Genomic DNA, 16,951 nt, shown 5'->3' with positions numbered 1-16,951 from the left:
AGGTTGTAGGAAGTGATTTTAATGTTGGGACACAATGAGAATTGACAGGGAAGTTGGAAATCTGTAGAAATTGCAAGGTTGAAGACGAGCGCATGAGGAAGGGCAACTAACAGGCACGACTGTGTGCAGTTCAAGCATGTGAGAGAAGCACACCAGGCATGAATTGTTTGGTACATCTCCTTTTGACCTGTTCTATCAAGATTGACCTATACTTATCTATAAAATTGTTAAATATAGGTTCATGAAATGGTGTGGAATTACCCTTTTAAGCATACACCACCAAAAAAAGGAAAAAGGAGTTCGAAAACAAGTAAGTAGCTTACCGAGTTTCTCAAACAAGTTCTTTGTAATCTATGAGCATGTAGATCACATGATTAAGAGCTTAAAATAGTAATATATGCATAGATGATATGAGTATCTATATTGTTATTGCAATTGAATGTTCTATGAGTTGAACATTATAAATATATATGAATACATATGAATACATGCATGATGAATACGCATGTACATGCCTAAGATGAATACATATGAATACATGCCTAAGATGCAAGCATGCGTGAAAAGGTTATGACTCTAGGTTATGCTTATAATTTATTGAGCCATGGACTATGTATATGAATATTACAAGACTATGTATATGAATATTACAGCCTACTAATTCCCCCAAAGTTCATGACCGACGCGCTGTGTGCTAAGTTAGGAACATTGAGTATTCCTAACCATTGATATATATGATGTTACCGGGCCGCCAGAGAAATTAGTAGACATGCCGTATTTGATCTAGAGCAAATCTTACATACAAGTTCGAAAATTCTAAATAAGGATAGAGATAAAAGGTAATGTTTAAACTATAATTTCCACATCATTGGTACTGTCCATAACAAAACCTATGTAAAGAATTTGTTTCCATCATCTTAGTCATTTGATTAAACCCCAACTTTTCTACTTCATTTATTCATTCCAATTCCGCAGCAGAAGGCATGTAATGAATTCATTACTATTGTAATCATTCAGTCGAAGTCGAAACTTCCATTCTGCACGCTTGATCGGTTTGTATCCACCTAATTCCAGAGCGGATGCCTACAGTATTCACAAAGTTCTCCAGCTTGTACGATCTTTCTCAATACTACCTTTCTATAATAAGTGTTAGTCGTGCACGAAACAAACTTTCAAGAACCACGGATTCGTGCCCCTACTGATTGAAATAAGAAATCATCAGAATCAAGTCAATTCAGTTCGATGCAAAGCTAAATAATGATAAAGTTCGCCACAACATGCCAACCTAACTTTAAGCACCAGAACGTTTTTGGTTTATGGGTGAAGTACAGTTTCATATTTTAAAAATGTAAACATCATAGAGAATAGATTGTCAACTAGTGGTGTAACATCTAATTTGCCGTACATGTAAGTGATTCTACAGCCAATTATAAAGTTCCAGACATATTGTAACAATATGCCTTCAAAAGGCAAATTGCCACTCAACAATCGAACAAGCCATGAACTAATACACTTTGGAGATCATCTAACTCTAGGCGAACGAAACTAAATAGAGCCAAAAGAAATCCTCCAAGGAGAGTTCCAAAGTCTTTCTCAAGACTCCACATGTCTAAGTCTTTGTATTAGTGACAGAAGGCTTAGAAATCTAGAAGTCTTGCCATCTATTCTTCATGTAATTTTATTGTTTTCAAGAGAGCTTTGATTTTACCATTCTTCGTTTTCCTTTTTTTTTTCCTCGAGTATAATAAGATTGAATTAAATGCTAGTCACATAGATTAGTAGTTTGTATTGGCAGAGTATTTGATCTTCAATTAAAACTAGTTGTGCCTAGTTTGGGGTGATTACTAAATCTAATTTCCTAGTCTTCAAAGGCAGAAAATATCTAGATAGAAGATTGTGTTTTTGTGTGCTCGTCTCTATATAGCAAATAAGTATCAGAGTGACAGACCCTTAATGCATGGACATACAGGAGGACCAATAAAGAAGAAAAGAGTCGGAAGCGAGCATGCATGAGTCAGGAGCCAATGAGAGAGAGTTATTAAGTCAACTAGAAGGGGCAGAGTTTGGATATCAAGTGAAGAAATCATCAGGTTACAGGGGGGTTGGGAGGGATTGGAATCTCTAAATCTAAATCTCCCTTGTTTTTCTTCGAATTCAATATAAATTGAGGTACCTTGGGGCATATAAATCAATATGAACTTCATTCTTCCAGAGGAAAGGCTAGAATTTGATAAAAGAGAGCATCGCCAGAGCTCTACTCTTCGGTCTCTTTGAATTTAGAAAAACAATATGCTGTCAAAGAAAAATTGAGAGAATTTAACGGTTGTTTAGAGAACATTTATGGGGAATTTGTACAGCCCCCTCCCCTCCCCTCCCCTCCCCTGGGGCAAAAATACACTACTTTTTCACTGTTTGGATTATGGCCACTTGTTAAACTCCTTTTTTGAGTGGTTGAGAGGAGATGCCTTGTCTCCTTGGCTTCTTTTGTACTCTCTAAAATTTCGGTAATGAAATCTTTGCCTCTTATTATATATATATAATAAGAGAAAAAAAATGACCAAGAAAGTTAACTGATAAGAAGTAATTTCATTGACAAACGAAATTACAAAATGGGGTGGGGTGGGGTGGGGGGAGTCTCAAACTAAGGATTTACAAAAAACTTCTCCAAAAGGACTGCTCCTATTCAGTAAACATTTTCTGATTTGTTCCATACTGTGTGGCCCAAAAAAGCTCTAAAAAGATTCATCCATAGAAATTTCTTCATATTTTTGAAAGGGTGATCCATGAGTCTAAGTAATAGGAGACAGCTATAATAATAAGCAGTACCACAGTCTAATCAAAAACTAAAAGGGCAAGTGTGGAGTATGTGACCTCGTGACTCCAAACCTTGTTTGCATTGGACACACCATCGAGGGAAACTCAATGAGTAGGAGATCCCAATATTTCATCCTTAAAATTCCATTCTTTAGATAGTTCACTTCATAAAGGAAAATGATAAATATTTTTGCAGAAACCTTAACGTTCCACCCTTTCAAGAATGCAAAAGTCATAGTACGAAAAAACCTCAACATGGCTTTCTTTTGGAATCTGTGGAAAAAAAGAAATCAAAGTATATTTGCCTAAAGGCACAAACCTACACAAAACTTTTCGACAATGATGCTTACCAAGCTATATCTTGATGTAAACTATCTAATGTTTTTACTTCCTATAGTTATACCTCCCTTATTGCAAATGGGAAGGTCTTTTGTAAACACCATGAATTATACATATATCAGAAGTTGTCATTCTTACTTTTGTAAATTTCATTGATGATTTAAATTTCAATCATCAATCAAATTTTCTCCTATAACAAAAAATATTTTTAGAGGAAATTATCAAACATATATCAAAAGCTTTCAAATAATAAGAAATAATAATAACCCACAAAATCTTAATTGATGCATCAAGAAACAACTATACACAAAGTAGCAAATGTTTGAACCATGAATTGAGTAAGTTAAATTAAGTCATTCTTACTGTTATCATTTTCTTCATCATCACCACTGCGACTCTTAAAGAATGGGGTCAGGTAGTTCCTATTCAAAGCTGTAAATGATGCAGTGCTGAGGAAAAAAGAGTGAGGCATTTTATTGATGATTCAATAAACAGAAAAGGTCTGAAAATGAAAGAAGGATATTAGATGTCACCTCTCATGGAACTCTCTAAGTTTCATTTTGATTCTACTCCTTGATGATCCTTCATCACTATCAGGAGCAATGTAGCCATTGCTCACATCAGAGTTCTGAGAGAAAGACGGACAAGAGATTAAAAGGTCTTGAGTTTCATTAACTATTACTGTAGCACAACAGACCCTGGCCCATGAATCAGAGAGACCAATTTTCCAGGTATCATGGTTATTGTGAAAAGAAGTACACAGAAATTTATACATCATCCAGCTTAAACACTACATATCAAAGAATTTAATAATGAGAGGCAGAAGAACTGCTTGATCGAACTTTTTTGTTGTTAAATGAGCATGAAACGATAGAACCCACAGACATTTGATAGGACCTGAGCACATGATCACACAAAGGAAGGTTGAGGAAAGATTATTTGACTTAGTCTGGAAGTAACATTCTCAAACAAGCTCTTTTTATAAATTACGGGAAATTTTATCTTTTCATTAATATTGTAACACTTCCCCTCATTTGTGAAGTTTGAAAATTCATAGAAGGTCCAACAAGTGAAAAGTGATATTGTTTGGGGAAGAAACACCATTATAGGAACTCTAACATAGGACCTCTCTAAGATCATGTTAAATTACAACTAAACCGAAAAGCTTAAGCTAATGATACATTTAATTTTTTAGCAATGCTTTAACAATTTATTGTGCCAAAAACCCTAAACATTCTCTGCATTCTCTTTATTTTCTCTCAATCTTCCCCTCCCCTAATTAACAGCAGGATTTAGTTGAACAACCGTGGAATCCCAACTCGTAAATACTAACAATAACTTTCCTCTAAAGGGCCTTTTCGCTCCTGAGGAAATCTCCAAATCCATTTCAAAAGCAAGGAAGTCCTCCTTTTCTGGAGCAACCCCGCACTAAGACCCTCGTGGGAAGTGGGTAGAGAAACCCGACACCATCTAACAACTTACTGCCAGGTCTATATACCCCTTCCAAATGAAATCACTCATCTTCTCCATAGAACTTATGGCTTTCATAAGAGCTCCAAGAAACGAGAAGAAGTATATGTGCTGGCTATTCAAGCCAGCATGGTCTAAAGTCACTCTTCTCCCTTTCGGGAGTACAAGACACCTCCACTTATCAACCTTTGCTCTAAACTTATCCACAATCGGTTCCCAAAAAAAGCAAGCATGATGACCTACTCAAAACTTAACTCTTCACATCTCAGCTCTCTCTTTTAAACTATTCCTTGTCCTCTTTCCACGGTCACACTAAATTAACTATATTAAAACTCGTGAATTATAAGGTTGCAAGTACATGGTTACAAGTACATAGCCTTCTCTTTTATACTTGTTCCCTCCTTATTTAAACTCTTCCTAACCCTACTCCAACAGCACTATTCCGATTCTCCTTACCCCACTTTGAATTAGTAAATTACATGGGCAATTCACTCATGAACTTATATAAAAGAAAAATCTTTAGGCTAGATCCCTCGTACACTATCTTTTATCTTTTTTTTTTTCGTAAGAAATGCAAAGGAATATACTCCATACAAGGATACAAAACAGCCCAAGGGTCAGGTGTAGGGAGCACCCCCTAAAACTAAAGAAAGAGTCTTCTAGTCATTAATAATCATAAGTAGACAGTAGTTACAGTAATTTTGTGAAGAGAAATTCACCAAGAAGCCATATTTTGTACAAAATTACAAAAGAAATCAAGACGCTATTTTCCCTCATTCAGCATAAAAATAGATTGGGCCAAAAGATCGGAAGCATGTCACATGGAATAAGAAATTACACTGAGAAGGGTAGGGGAGCATTCTTATTGGATGTAAAATATTTTCCTCTATTCCACTCCATGTTCATTTACTCATGTATATGATTGGCACAGCAGTATTCATGGTTAACTTGTCTAAAATAACTATCTTAGAGTGTTCATATCTTGCACATTTGGGCATGTAACTTGGAACATTCATAAAGCTCTTGCATGCAACTAAAATAACTCTGTATACCAGAGCATTGATAAAGAAAGAAAGCAAGGAAAGAGTAAAAAAGAAACAAAATTCATAAAACGTACTTCAGTCAAAGAGTATTCATGGTCATCACTGTCACCTACAACTTGTAAAGCTTCTAGCATCGTACCAGTTGAACCTCCAATAAGTAACACCTGAAAATTTTTTCAGTGATAAGAAAAAGAGAAGCACATGAAATATTGTGCAATGACCCTACTTTTTTAAGTTTAATTATGGTTGCTACTAGAAAAAGAGAAGAATATGAAATATTTCTTATCCTAAATGTAGTAGCAACCATATTTAAAATATCGTGCAAAATCATATTTCCTATCCTAACAAGAAGGTCCTCAATTATATTTCTACAATCGCAAGAGCTAGATGCCTCAAAGAAACAACTCCAAACCACTCCTGCAAAATCATATGGTCAAGTCCCTAGTCGCCCATCTATTAAGAATGCAACAAAGTAGCCCTCTACCAAGCTGGACATCCTCCTGAAATTCGATCTGGGGTGTCAACTCTTTCGCACATGACCTACCATAAGAAGTACTTAACGTTCTTGGAAATTTTCACTTTTCACAACAAGGTAAAGATAGAACCGCTAGAAGGGACTTACCAAATAATTGAAGAAGAAACTGCAAGAAAAGCCTTTGGATGAGCTAGGACTCCAAAGGAAAACACATTCTCCTAGAACTTAAATAAAACTCTCCGATCAAAGATAAAAGAGCCAGAATATCCGTCGTTTCTCTATCAGATTATGAAGAATGGAACTCAAACAAATGCAATAAGAGAGCTCTCGAAGTGAGAAATGACAGCAACCATCGAATGATTCTTCTAAGCTACCCTTTTGTTTCTATGGATTTCAAAACAAGAGCTTTTTACCTCCTTTTTCTTTCTCTTCAAAAGGTATGAAATCGAGGAAAAGGAAAATTAGAGAAGATAGGGTTTAAAGTTATATTCTATAGCTTATATAATTGTGTCTGTGAGTTCTGTGGAGAAAAAATTATTATGGAAGAAAAAATGAACAAAATTTAATATCCAAGCTTGAAATGTCAAAGTTTCCAATAAATGTTCTTCCTTCACTACACTCCCTGTCTACCAACCCAACTTCCAAGCCATCATATCTATATCCATTCACTAGTTGTCTCTCCATCTTCCCTCATCATCCAAACTTCCAGAAATATCCTAAATGCTCTTCAATCCATTTTGTTCTTTTCGTCTATGTTGGATGGGATCCCTTAATTTATCATTTAGTCTTAACATTAAGATTGCTTCTTTTTTTTTTTTTTTTTTCTAATAAGGAGCTGAACTTTCAATGAGAAATATGAAAGAATATACAAGGACATACAAAAGACAAGTCCACAAAAGAAAGGCCACAATTAACTAAAGAAAGGGCTTCTAATCCAAGAGATCGAGACCAAGCTAATAAATACAAAAGTCCAATGAACAGGCACCCACAAGGTTAAACCTAACACTTTTTGAAAAATACATTGGAGAACTCCAGCACTTTTCCAGCTAATACTCTACAATGATTGAATTTGTTTAATCCGCTATTTACTCCAGTCCAGCATTATGCAGCAAAATGGGCATCTCTTTAAGTCATCCTTACAACACGAATCATGAGGAACACAGTAGCACAATAGCTGATCGGATTTCTAAATTCAATTTTTTATAGTATACCCACTACGTAAAGATAATTTATTATCTTGGCAAAAACTAAACCAAAAAATTATTCACCAGATTTTGATATAAGCAAAAAAAAAAAAACATGAACTTCCTACCGTCAATACAACTATTGCAGTAGTTGCCGTGAAAATTGTCTGCCCGTGTCCATCTGGAAGATCATGGATTGATTGAAGAGCAAGAGCAAACGCCATAGCCCCACGAAGTCCTATTCAAAATTTATAACACTTAGATCTATATTCAAATAATGGACCCCTCTCCCCAAACAATACTAAATGAATAAATGAATAGGAAATTATGCTCCTTACCACTATACCAAAGTGCCTTCTGATGATTTGAAGGTATTTTTCGATGTGCAGGCCGAACTAAGTTGACTAAATATGCACAAGAAAAGACATTTGCAGCCCTAGGAAATATCACACAAAATACTACAGTCAAACACACAGATAGAAACATCTGAAAGTGAGAAAGAAAACATGTCCAAAGTAATGTTTTTATTTTTGGACAAGAAACAGCATATTGATAGAGAAAAGGGGCATCCAAGTAAATGGAGGATAAGCTATCCTCTCAACTCAACTGAGAACTAAATGAACTATAAAAAGGCTATCCAATTTGTTTTAATTAGAATGTACTGTAAAGAATCATGTACGTAACTACATTCAAAAGTTTTAAGAAACAAAAGAAATAGAATCTCCAAAGATGCAACCTTCCGTGAAAGCTTAATGATCTAGGGTTGGCAAATAAGAGAGAAGAAATCAGCAGCAATACCTTGCGACACCAATAAATAGCTGAGGTGAACATTGAGTGAATTAAGGAACCACAAGAAATTAATATCAATAAAGAAAAACAGTAAAAGTAGACTGTTAAACAAAGGTGTGGATACAATTGAGAAAAAAATGAATCCCACATGTGACCAGCTATGTTGCTCCATTGCAATATCTAAGCCCATATATATAAATCTGGACGACAAAAGACAAAAAAGAAAAGTGACAAAAAAAACTTGTGAGCATCAAGTAGGTAAAGGATCCTTGATTGAGGCTAGATAAACATTGGTCATGGCTCCCTTACATAAATGTCTCTGCCAGAGATGATATTAAGTGAAAGAATTCCGCAACAAATTGTTGTGAAGACTCTGATAAGTTTGAATATGTATAATGCTTCATCACCTAAAGAAACATAAAATATTACATGCGTGACAACAATTAGTATGAACGTATTGAACTACAAAACAAACCAAAAGGGGAAAAAAAAGGTAGAGAAAGGACATCTGTCATCTCTACTCACCATTCCTGTGAACAATATTGATACAATACCAGACAAACCAAAACCTTCTGCAAGCATGTACCTGTAGTAAAAGATCTCACGCTAAACTCTATCAACGTAAAAGGTAGCTATAACAAAAATGACAAAACTTAAGGGGAAAAGAAGATTGCTTACGAGAAATACGGGAAAAGAACAAAAAGACAGCACTCCAAATTTTGAAGACTGGACAGAGCAACGAGCAAGTTCAGATATAGAAAAGTCAAAGAACCTTATGGTAAGTTTTTGTTCGAAGAAGAGTGCATTATAATTTGGTAATCAACAAGTTCTTAAAGTGTTTAGAACTTACTTGTCAATGTCCAATCCAGCATACTTAAAAAGGTTCTGAGAATTAAGGCTCAACATGACATCAGAAAAGTAGAATGAAAATAAATATATAGCTAAAGACAACAAAGATAAGATTGAGCATAAAAGGATATCAATGCAGACGTAAATCCAACTCCAAGACCTGCAGTTCCACAGATGATAAGTATCGTTAAGAACTTCCATTTATTTTATTCAGTAATCAAGACAACTGTATTAATGGTTAGGAAGTTCTAAAACAAGGTCAGGCAGTAAACAGCACAAGACTTTTGAGATGTACATTTCTTCTAAAAATGATTATGTTTTTGATAGTTATATTGGTATATCAGAAGTCTTCAATGACCTACAACAAGATAGCTGATATTTCTAGAGGATTTTGTAGTTGAGACTAGTTAGGAGCCGGTTTAGAGCTAGAAGGCATCTTGTTTTGCCAGAATTCTAGTATTGGAAGGTTTCCAAATCATTGACTTATTTTTTTATTTTTTTATTTTATAAACAAGCCATTTTTATACTAAAAGAAAATGATGAGAAGGTTTCATAAATTATTGATGCATTTAAACCAGAGTTTTGGAAGATCATTTTATCCATGCTTTTTTCTTCTTCCAAGATTACTGAAGACATTTTATCTCCCAAATCAAAGACGTTGTCCTTACAAAGGCTTAGTACCCTACAGGAATTGCTACTTAACGAACTCATAACAAAGTAACTCAAGTTACCTTTAACTAACAATAACTACTCAACTAATTAATAAACCAACAAGCTAATAAAAATAAGTATCAACTGAACAACAACCAACATTGAAGTAATTAGCAACAAGCTACTACTAGCAGTTACATACCACTCTATCAACTGGAGTTATTTTAAGTATCCACATAGATGCCTAATGAGTTAAATGTATTGCTTCTCATGAGTTCTCTAGAATTGTAGAATACAACGGATGTAAAAGAAAAGGAGAAAAAGAAGATCGTCTAGAGACAAGATAAGAAAGATAACCTGCTGACAGTGAGCCAACAAAAGTCTCAAGAAATCTAACAATCACAAAGAAAAAGTTCTTTCCAGAATAAGCATGACTTCTAACCAAGGACATTGTTCTGCAAAAGTGATTCTAATTAGAATAAATTCAATAATGATGGAAATGCAAGAGGAAAAAAAACCAACTACTTCACATACCTGTACAAGGAAATTGCCATCTGCCATTATCCAACACGAGAACCAAAAATATTAAATATAGGCATCTTCAACCAAGATCAAGAATTACTTCAATACATAAAACTTACGGCATCATTCAGTACAGATTCTCCAAACACCAAAGCATAAAGGTTCACGTCTGTGCCAAGTTCCTAGAATGATGACATGACAATGATGAACTACTTAATGATTAAAACAATGTATCATATACAAAATTTGACAGTCAACATATGTTGTCAATGAAACTTCAGGCCGATACATGATGAAATTCAATTCATAGCATACAATAATAATTTATGAATTCACATTCTAAACAGTTGCAAGTACATTTTTTTGCACATAATATGCATATTCAGAAAATCAATGTATACAAATTCTTGGAAGGAACCTCAGAATCTAGCTGGACTTCTTTTTCAAGAAAGATAAGACACAGACTGCTGAGTGAGAAGAAGAATGGTAAAAAAGTAGGGAGAGTTAAGATATCAGCCCACTCAAGGTCTAACAAGTTTTCCAGAAGATACGATTGCTTTTAATGGAATTGTTTTCATGATTACAGTTTGATGTTCTCCACAATCCTACAATTCCATGATATATTTTTAAAAACTGGATCATATGAACACCTGAAAAATGGACAGGACAGTGACAGGATCTGTTGCCGAAATAAGAGCACCAAACATAAGACATTCAACAAAAGGAAGCCGGTACATGAGAAACATTAATCCACCGAGGTAACTGCAACAGAATGAGTAACCTAACCGCATTAGTGTGGCATAAATTAAAAATAAAAACAAGGTGTACATGAAACGAGGGTTTTGCAATTGAAAGGGAAGAAGAAAAGTTTTACACAAGACCACCGGTAACAACCGAGGCTATAAAGGTTCCCAGGATAGCAAACGTCACAATTGCCCCAAAGTTTGAGAAGAAAGGCTTCTACAAAACCAGCAACATTGTGTAAATAGCATGATAACACGACGGCTACACTGTCATCAACCAACTGTTCTTAAATAAGGAAATATAGAAGCATTGGTTGGAGGGTCGCACTTACAGGTGAGAGACTAAATCCTGACTGAGTACAAGAGTGTTAAGGAAACAAAATGGGGAACAAAAAAATGAAAAAAAAGAAAAACCCCTAATTGGTATGTAAATTACGACACTGAAGGATATAAGATGATCGGAGGCAAAAGGAAAAGGAAGAAAAATTCCTCGTGAAAGTTGAACCACGCCCTGCAGAAGTAGAACATGAGGAAACTTGGCTAACTCATTCCGTTTCGCAAAACGGCCACACGAGACCTCGCCACTGGGAGATGGAAAGAAGGAAGATATTGAACCTGATGTTAGTTTCAGTATTGGAAATGTTGGCAAGCCCGCCGACGATTAAACCTGACATACAAGTGATTAAAGGAAAGGGAGAAAAACAGAGAGGCAATAATGAAAAGAAAAACCTAATGCAACGGTAAAGTTGTCAACTGAGTCCCAAATTAAGAAGCGTAAACAGATTCGAAGCTAGAATGAAAAGCGTATCAACAAGAGAAATGAATTCAAGATACCGATGAGAAGAGAAGCACTGGCTTCGGGAAGAAAATAGACTCTATGCCGGCGAAGAACATGGCCGAGAACGAAAGAGAGAACGAGCATCATGATCTGAAGGAGGATTCCAACTCCGGCGGCTTGCTGGTCCTTGACTGGACTACCTTTGGGCTCCGCCGGAGAGATGAGCATAATTTGTGCTTCTTCCTCCATGCCCATGGATCTTCCGATGCTGCACCGATCGTCTGCAGAAGTTTCTGGGCGTTCAGGAAATTGGGTTGTCTCTGTGGAAGATGACGCCAAGTCGCCAACAACGGGAGTTAAAAAGTCGCTCCCCCGAAATCTCTACACTTCCTTTTATTTTATCTCATTCAATTAATTCTTTTTTTTTTTTTTTTTTATTATTATAATTCTCAAAATTGGGATTGTTAATTATTTTGGTTCCAAAGTTTTAAAAATAATAATCAATTTAATTTTTTTTATATATTTTTAACTCTTCTACTCTTTACTATCTTATATTTAATATTAGTTTCAATAAAAAATTTGATATATATATTTATATTTGAAGGTGCTGCTAATACCGTGATATGGAATCAATCTAAGGAAAAGTATCGAACGGATTACCTTGATGATCAAGATCAAGAGTAAAGGAAACTCGTTTCTAAACTCATGATTCGAATCACTACACAAGAGGTTTGATCAATACCACTCGAATGACTCTAGCGCAAGTTATAAACACAAGAATTTACAAAGAAAATTTTAGCTCTCAAGCTAAAAAAGAATAGATGTGAGGTCTCTACTCAAACAAAAGAAGCTTTATATAGCCTTTAGCACATTGACATACATAACTCCCAAATTAAATTGGCTAGTATATGAGAAATACTCATAGCCTCCATATTAAAATGGCTAGTTAACCGTGGAATATGGTAACTTAGGTTACAATATAACATTAACTCCTATATGATAAATAAACAAATATTTAAATTATAATTAAATAGTGCAATGATAAAATGTGCTTATTAGTCATCTTTGACTAGTTTCATAAATTTATGTGAGTTCATTAAATGCAATTTAAAGTGCATTTAATGCATCTCTTTCTTGAACCTCAATTTTGCACAACATATAAGGATGTCTCCAACGTTTTCTAGAATTTTCTTTGATGAGCTCACCATAGCTTCAATATACGTGTACAAGCTTTGTTGTAGCTTCTTGGCTCTCGTCCTTGTAATTGGACCTTGAGATACGAAAATTCTTTGGTCGTGGTTCATATCATACCGCTATTTATTTTTTTTTTATTGTTATTATAATTTTTCGATACTTTTGAAGTCTACACCTACCAAATGCAATTTGCCTAAAAAATGTATAGAGGGTTGAATTGAGTTATATGTTATCAATGTCGCTGTTGCTCCTTATTGTTTGTTAGCTTATAACATTACTTCCCGAAACCCTATTTTCTAAATTTTTTTTTTTTCAAGAGTGGAGATGAAGGCTTAAGCATAAGTCGTCTGTGCCAACTGCAACCCAAGTTTCAACTGGTTGACTTACTTGACGGCAAGAGTAAGTGTCGCAAAATTACGTTACAAGTTTCAAAAGAGTGTCATTGTGACAGTTGGTATTAGAGTCGAGTCATTCCTAGAATTGGAATTAACAAACATGTCTACAAAAAATAATTAAGCAAGTCTCATGTTGATCGGTTGGTCGAGATTGAAGAGTAAATGCCCACGTGCAAGAGGTTTCTAACTGTTTTCAATTTGTAGAGATTGCTGCCAAAGTCAATAAGATTGATACAAGGGTAGAGTGTTGGGATTTATATCCTCTACATCTCGTAATTAATTATTTAATTATTTTATTTACAATTTAGTACATCCATTTTATGAAAAATTGAAAGTTATTAGTATAAATTTGAATAATACGTGAAAAATTGAAAGTTATTAGTATAAACTTGAATTGAAAGTTATTAGTATAAACTTGAATAATACATGAAAAATTGAAAGTTATTAGTATAAACTTGTGTTTATTAACATGCAGGTTTAAGTAATAACATAAAGAGTTTATAGTATATGAATAAGGTTGGGTGTCTTATTTTGTAAACACAATTGATACAACCTACTTTATAATTGTTACAAATGATTTGATCTAAATCATTCATATGAAGACATGTGAGTGGAGGTATCTTATATAATGAAGGTGTATATGTGTAACGCCGGAAATGTGTCATTTTGCCCCTCCACCTACTATAGGGGTCTAAGTGGAACCCTAATAGAAGTCACCAAAAAGAAAGGGAAGACTAGGAGAGGGTTTGGGAGAATCGAGGAGCCATTGTGAAGACTTCGTCTAGAGTTGAGGTGAGTTCTTGAATGTTTCCCAGATCCAAGACTAACCTTTACGAATCAGGACCTAATGTTTGAATACGTTCATTTAGGGAAGCTGACTTCGTGAAGAAACTTGGCAGGAATTCAGGAATCGTCTGAGAACGGTAAGCGAACTTCTGCAACTCAAATATCGTTCTATGTTGAGGCTAAAATCACGAAAAAAATACCAAGACGTAGCCCACAACACGATCTATAACTTTTTCGAAGGAACCATATCGATCCGAGCTTTGGATCAAAAGATATGAAAATCAGAAAATGGTGGATCGAAAAAGGGATAAGGATTGCCAGAGAGAGAGAAAAGAAAAAAAGGAAGAAGAAATAAGAGGCGGTGGGCGGCGGGCAGCGGAGCGCGGCTCATGCGTCAAGCGTCGGCTGGAGCGACGCAGCTCCAGTGGAACAACGACGCGTGTCACCCACAAAAACCAGGTCGAACTGCAGCAAACTGGTCCGCTGGCCGAATCGACCCGACCCGCGATTGCGTGAAGCAGTCCGCACATGGTCGTCGCGCGTGCAGCTTGTGATTGGCGTCCTTTCTCGTGCGTGAGGGCGCGTGAGAGGTCCGTTTTTTGTCTATTTACCTTCTATTTGTCCCGATTCCTATTTTAATAATATTTTTATGTTAATAGGGACCTAATCGAGGATAATCAATGTTTTTGGACACCCTACGAGCGTAGAGACGCTAACGAAAGGGCATGCGTCAACTAGGTCACCACTCGGTATTTAGGAAGAAATACTTGTAGGATTCGCTTGGATTGCATGCATGCTAGTACATTTGCCTTAGATTAACTTTCCATGAATGTGACTAGGTAGATAGATTGTTATGAGCGTATTGGGTGAATTATCTAGGTGTTGCTTGTATGCTTTAAGCTTCCGCTATACGGATGCATATGTTTAATTCATGTTGAATAGGTGAACTCCGCATTTCGGGCACTTAAGGGATGACATCGTCCCGTTGAGCGCAAACTCTACTTTTCGGGTGCTTGATGGAGGCCATCGCCCCGTTGAGTTTGTATGTCTAATTTGCATGAATTATGTGTGATGATGTTAGACGGTGGTTGCATGCACACCTTGTTATTTCCCATGACCCATTACTAATGATAAGCCTAGGGATTTGTAGTTAGGAGCAACAAGTCACTCAGCCTAGATACAACCTTCCTCCTAGGAACCTAACAGATTTCCACGGCGAAGAAGTACCTTATGAGTGTCCTTAGACTGCCAATTGTCTGAACGGTCTCTATAGCTTCGTGGGGGAATCAGAGGTTCATGATCAGTTCTTACTGCTCCTAGCCATTTCACATGGGAAATGTGTCCCCACGTCGTATAGCCCGTTAGATGCACAGGAATGGGTTGGGTCGCATCCCCCTAGGGGGACTATATGGGCTTAGGAGGTACTCAGTGTCACAATCGCACTCTTGATGGCAGCGGACTTGTGATTGTGTGGCACTCACTTTCCAACGACAAGTGAGCTAAGTCAATTCCTTCTTACGTCGCCTCCGACCAAGCGATGTATGCTCGAGCCTCTGGCCTCAATTTAAGAAGAATGTTTTAGAAAACGAGGGCAGAGAGAGATTTTCGAAAGAGAAATTTTGAAAAAGACGTTATATATGCAAGTAAGAGAGTAACAACAACGGCTCACGGTATATAACTATTGGTAGGGAGGAGTTGACAACTAGTCATATCCCCCTATAGTACATTCTGAGGCATTTCATGTCTGGCAGACCTAGACATGATTTTTCTGAAACGTCATACTTCCTAGAATACAAAAGTAAAACACTAGAACATGGAATGATATAAAGGGTTTAGCTTGTCATGGGCATGCGGCCATGGACAACACGCCTTGGACGAGCATGACCATGATATCCTCCCCCACCTAATTGGTTGACATCTCTGTCAACCGACAACTTTCAAACCTGGCAATGTGGGTGGCGGCGGAGTCTAGATCTTCGGCGCGTTCCGAGCTGGTTTCCTCCGTAGGGAGATTCTTCCATTTGACAATGAATTTGCGAATCTTCCGTACAGGTCTTCCTATTTTCCTAACCCTATCGACTAGGATTTTCACTATTTCTTTGGTGTCTCTTTGTTTCAGATCGATGCTCGGTCTAGTGATTACATTTTGCTGGTTGTCGCCTGGGTCAGGGTGATAGGGCTTCAAGTTGCTCACATGAACTACTAGGTGGATTTTCATCCATATGGGTAGCGCAACTCTGTAGGAAGTAGCCCCGATCTTTTTAAGAACTTCAACCGGGCCTTCATATTTTTGAACTAGTCTCTTGTCCTTTCGGCTGCGAAATCTGATATGTTCTGGTCTCAACTTGATGAGGACTTAGTCTCCTACTCGGAATTGGAGGGGGCGACGCTTCTTGTCCGCCCACTTCTTCATATGCTTGGAAGCTTTCTCCAAATATGCCCAAGCTATATCTGTTGTCTGCTTCCATTCTCTAGTGAAGTTTTGAGCTTGAGGGTTTTTTCCTGCATAAGGATGATCAATAATATGGGGCAAGGCCGGCTATCGTCCACTTACAATTTCGAAGGGGCTCTTCCCCGTAGACAAACTCGTTTGACAATTGAAACAGAATTGGGCGACATCTAGCAGTTATATCCAGTTCTTCTGGCGAGCGTCGACGAAGTGACGTAAGTATTCTTCGAGCAAGCAGTTGAGTCGTTCCGTTTGTCCATCGGTTTGAGGATGATAGCTCGAGGAGATGTTTAAAGTCGTTCCCAAGAAGGCGAATAACTCGGTCCAAAATGTGCCAATGAATCTACCATCCCTATCGCTGATGATGCTCGACGGAATGCCCCATAACTTTAGAATGTGTTTAAAAAATAGTTGGGCTGTTAGTTCAGCCGAGCATAATTGGAGGTGGGAACAAACGTGGCATATTTCAA

The 16,951-nt window shown here is 36.7% G+C and overlaps 1 protein-coding gene across 5 annotated transcripts; it reads right to left on the bottom strand.

The window, feature by feature from the left end:
* Positions 1-756: 756 nt before the first annotated feature.
* Positions 757-12,039, bottom strand: LOC111783027 (sodium/hydrogen exchanger 6). 5 transcript variants are annotated; one of them, XM_023663901.2, is made up of 22 exons: positions 11,714-12,038; positions 11,495-11,546; positions 11,331-11,390; positions 11,212-11,236; positions 11,011-11,096; positions 10,787-10,898; positions 10,256-10,318; positions 10,149-10,168; positions 9,972-10,069; positions 9,095-9,123; positions 8,965-8,996; positions 8,793-8,840; positions 8,640-8,700; positions 8,424-8,521; positions 8,239-8,314; positions 8,124-8,143; positions 7,664-7,761; positions 7,454-7,563; positions 5,741-5,830; positions 3,687-3,781; positions 3,517-3,602; positions 757-1,198 (listed from the first exon to the last, which is right to left on the bottom strand). In XM_023663901.2, exons 1-22 carry the CDS (start codon positions 11,910-11,912, stop codon positions 1,173-1,175), a joined length of 1,584 nt encoding a protein of 527 aa, XP_023519669.1. In that variant the 5' UTR covers positions 11,913-12,038; the 3' UTR covers positions 757-1,172. The 5 variants fall into 5 exon arrangements, with proteins under 5 accessions (XP_023519669.1, XP_023519670.1, XP_086976701.1 ...); XM_023663902.2 differs by having other exon boundaries at positions 757-1,195; XM_087120574.1 differs by lacking the exon at positions 757-1,198 and adding an exon at positions 1,252-2,292 and having other exon boundaries at positions 11,714-12,039.
* Positions 12,040-16,951: the final 4,912 nt, after the last annotated feature.

The sequence above is a fragment of the Cucurbita pepo genome, chromosome 20, assembly GCF_057944985.1.
Source record: "Cucurbita pepo subsp. pepo isolate OVF chromosome 20, ASM5794498v1, whole genome shotgun sequence".
Taxonomy (NCBI): domain Eukaryota; kingdom Viridiplantae; phylum Streptophyta; class Magnoliopsida; order Cucurbitales; family Cucurbitaceae; genus Cucurbita; species Cucurbita pepo.
This window is presented reverse-complemented; position numbering and strand designations above follow the sequence as displayed.

Bases quoted from the DNA above. Each gene is read 5' to 3' on its own strand.
- LOC111783027 (XM_087120574.1), bottom strand. From the start codon at position 11,912: ATGGGCATGGAGGAAGAAGCACAAATTATGCTCATCTCTCCGGCGGAG. The intron at 8,701-8,792 runs GTAAGCAATCTT...CTTTTACTACAG, and splicing joins GTTCTTTTCCCGTATTTCTC to GTACATGCTTGCAGAAGGTT. The intron at 3,603-3,686 runs GTGACATCTAAT...TTTTTTCCTCAG, and splicing joins CTTAGAGAGTTCCATGAGAG to CACTGCATCATTTACAGCTT.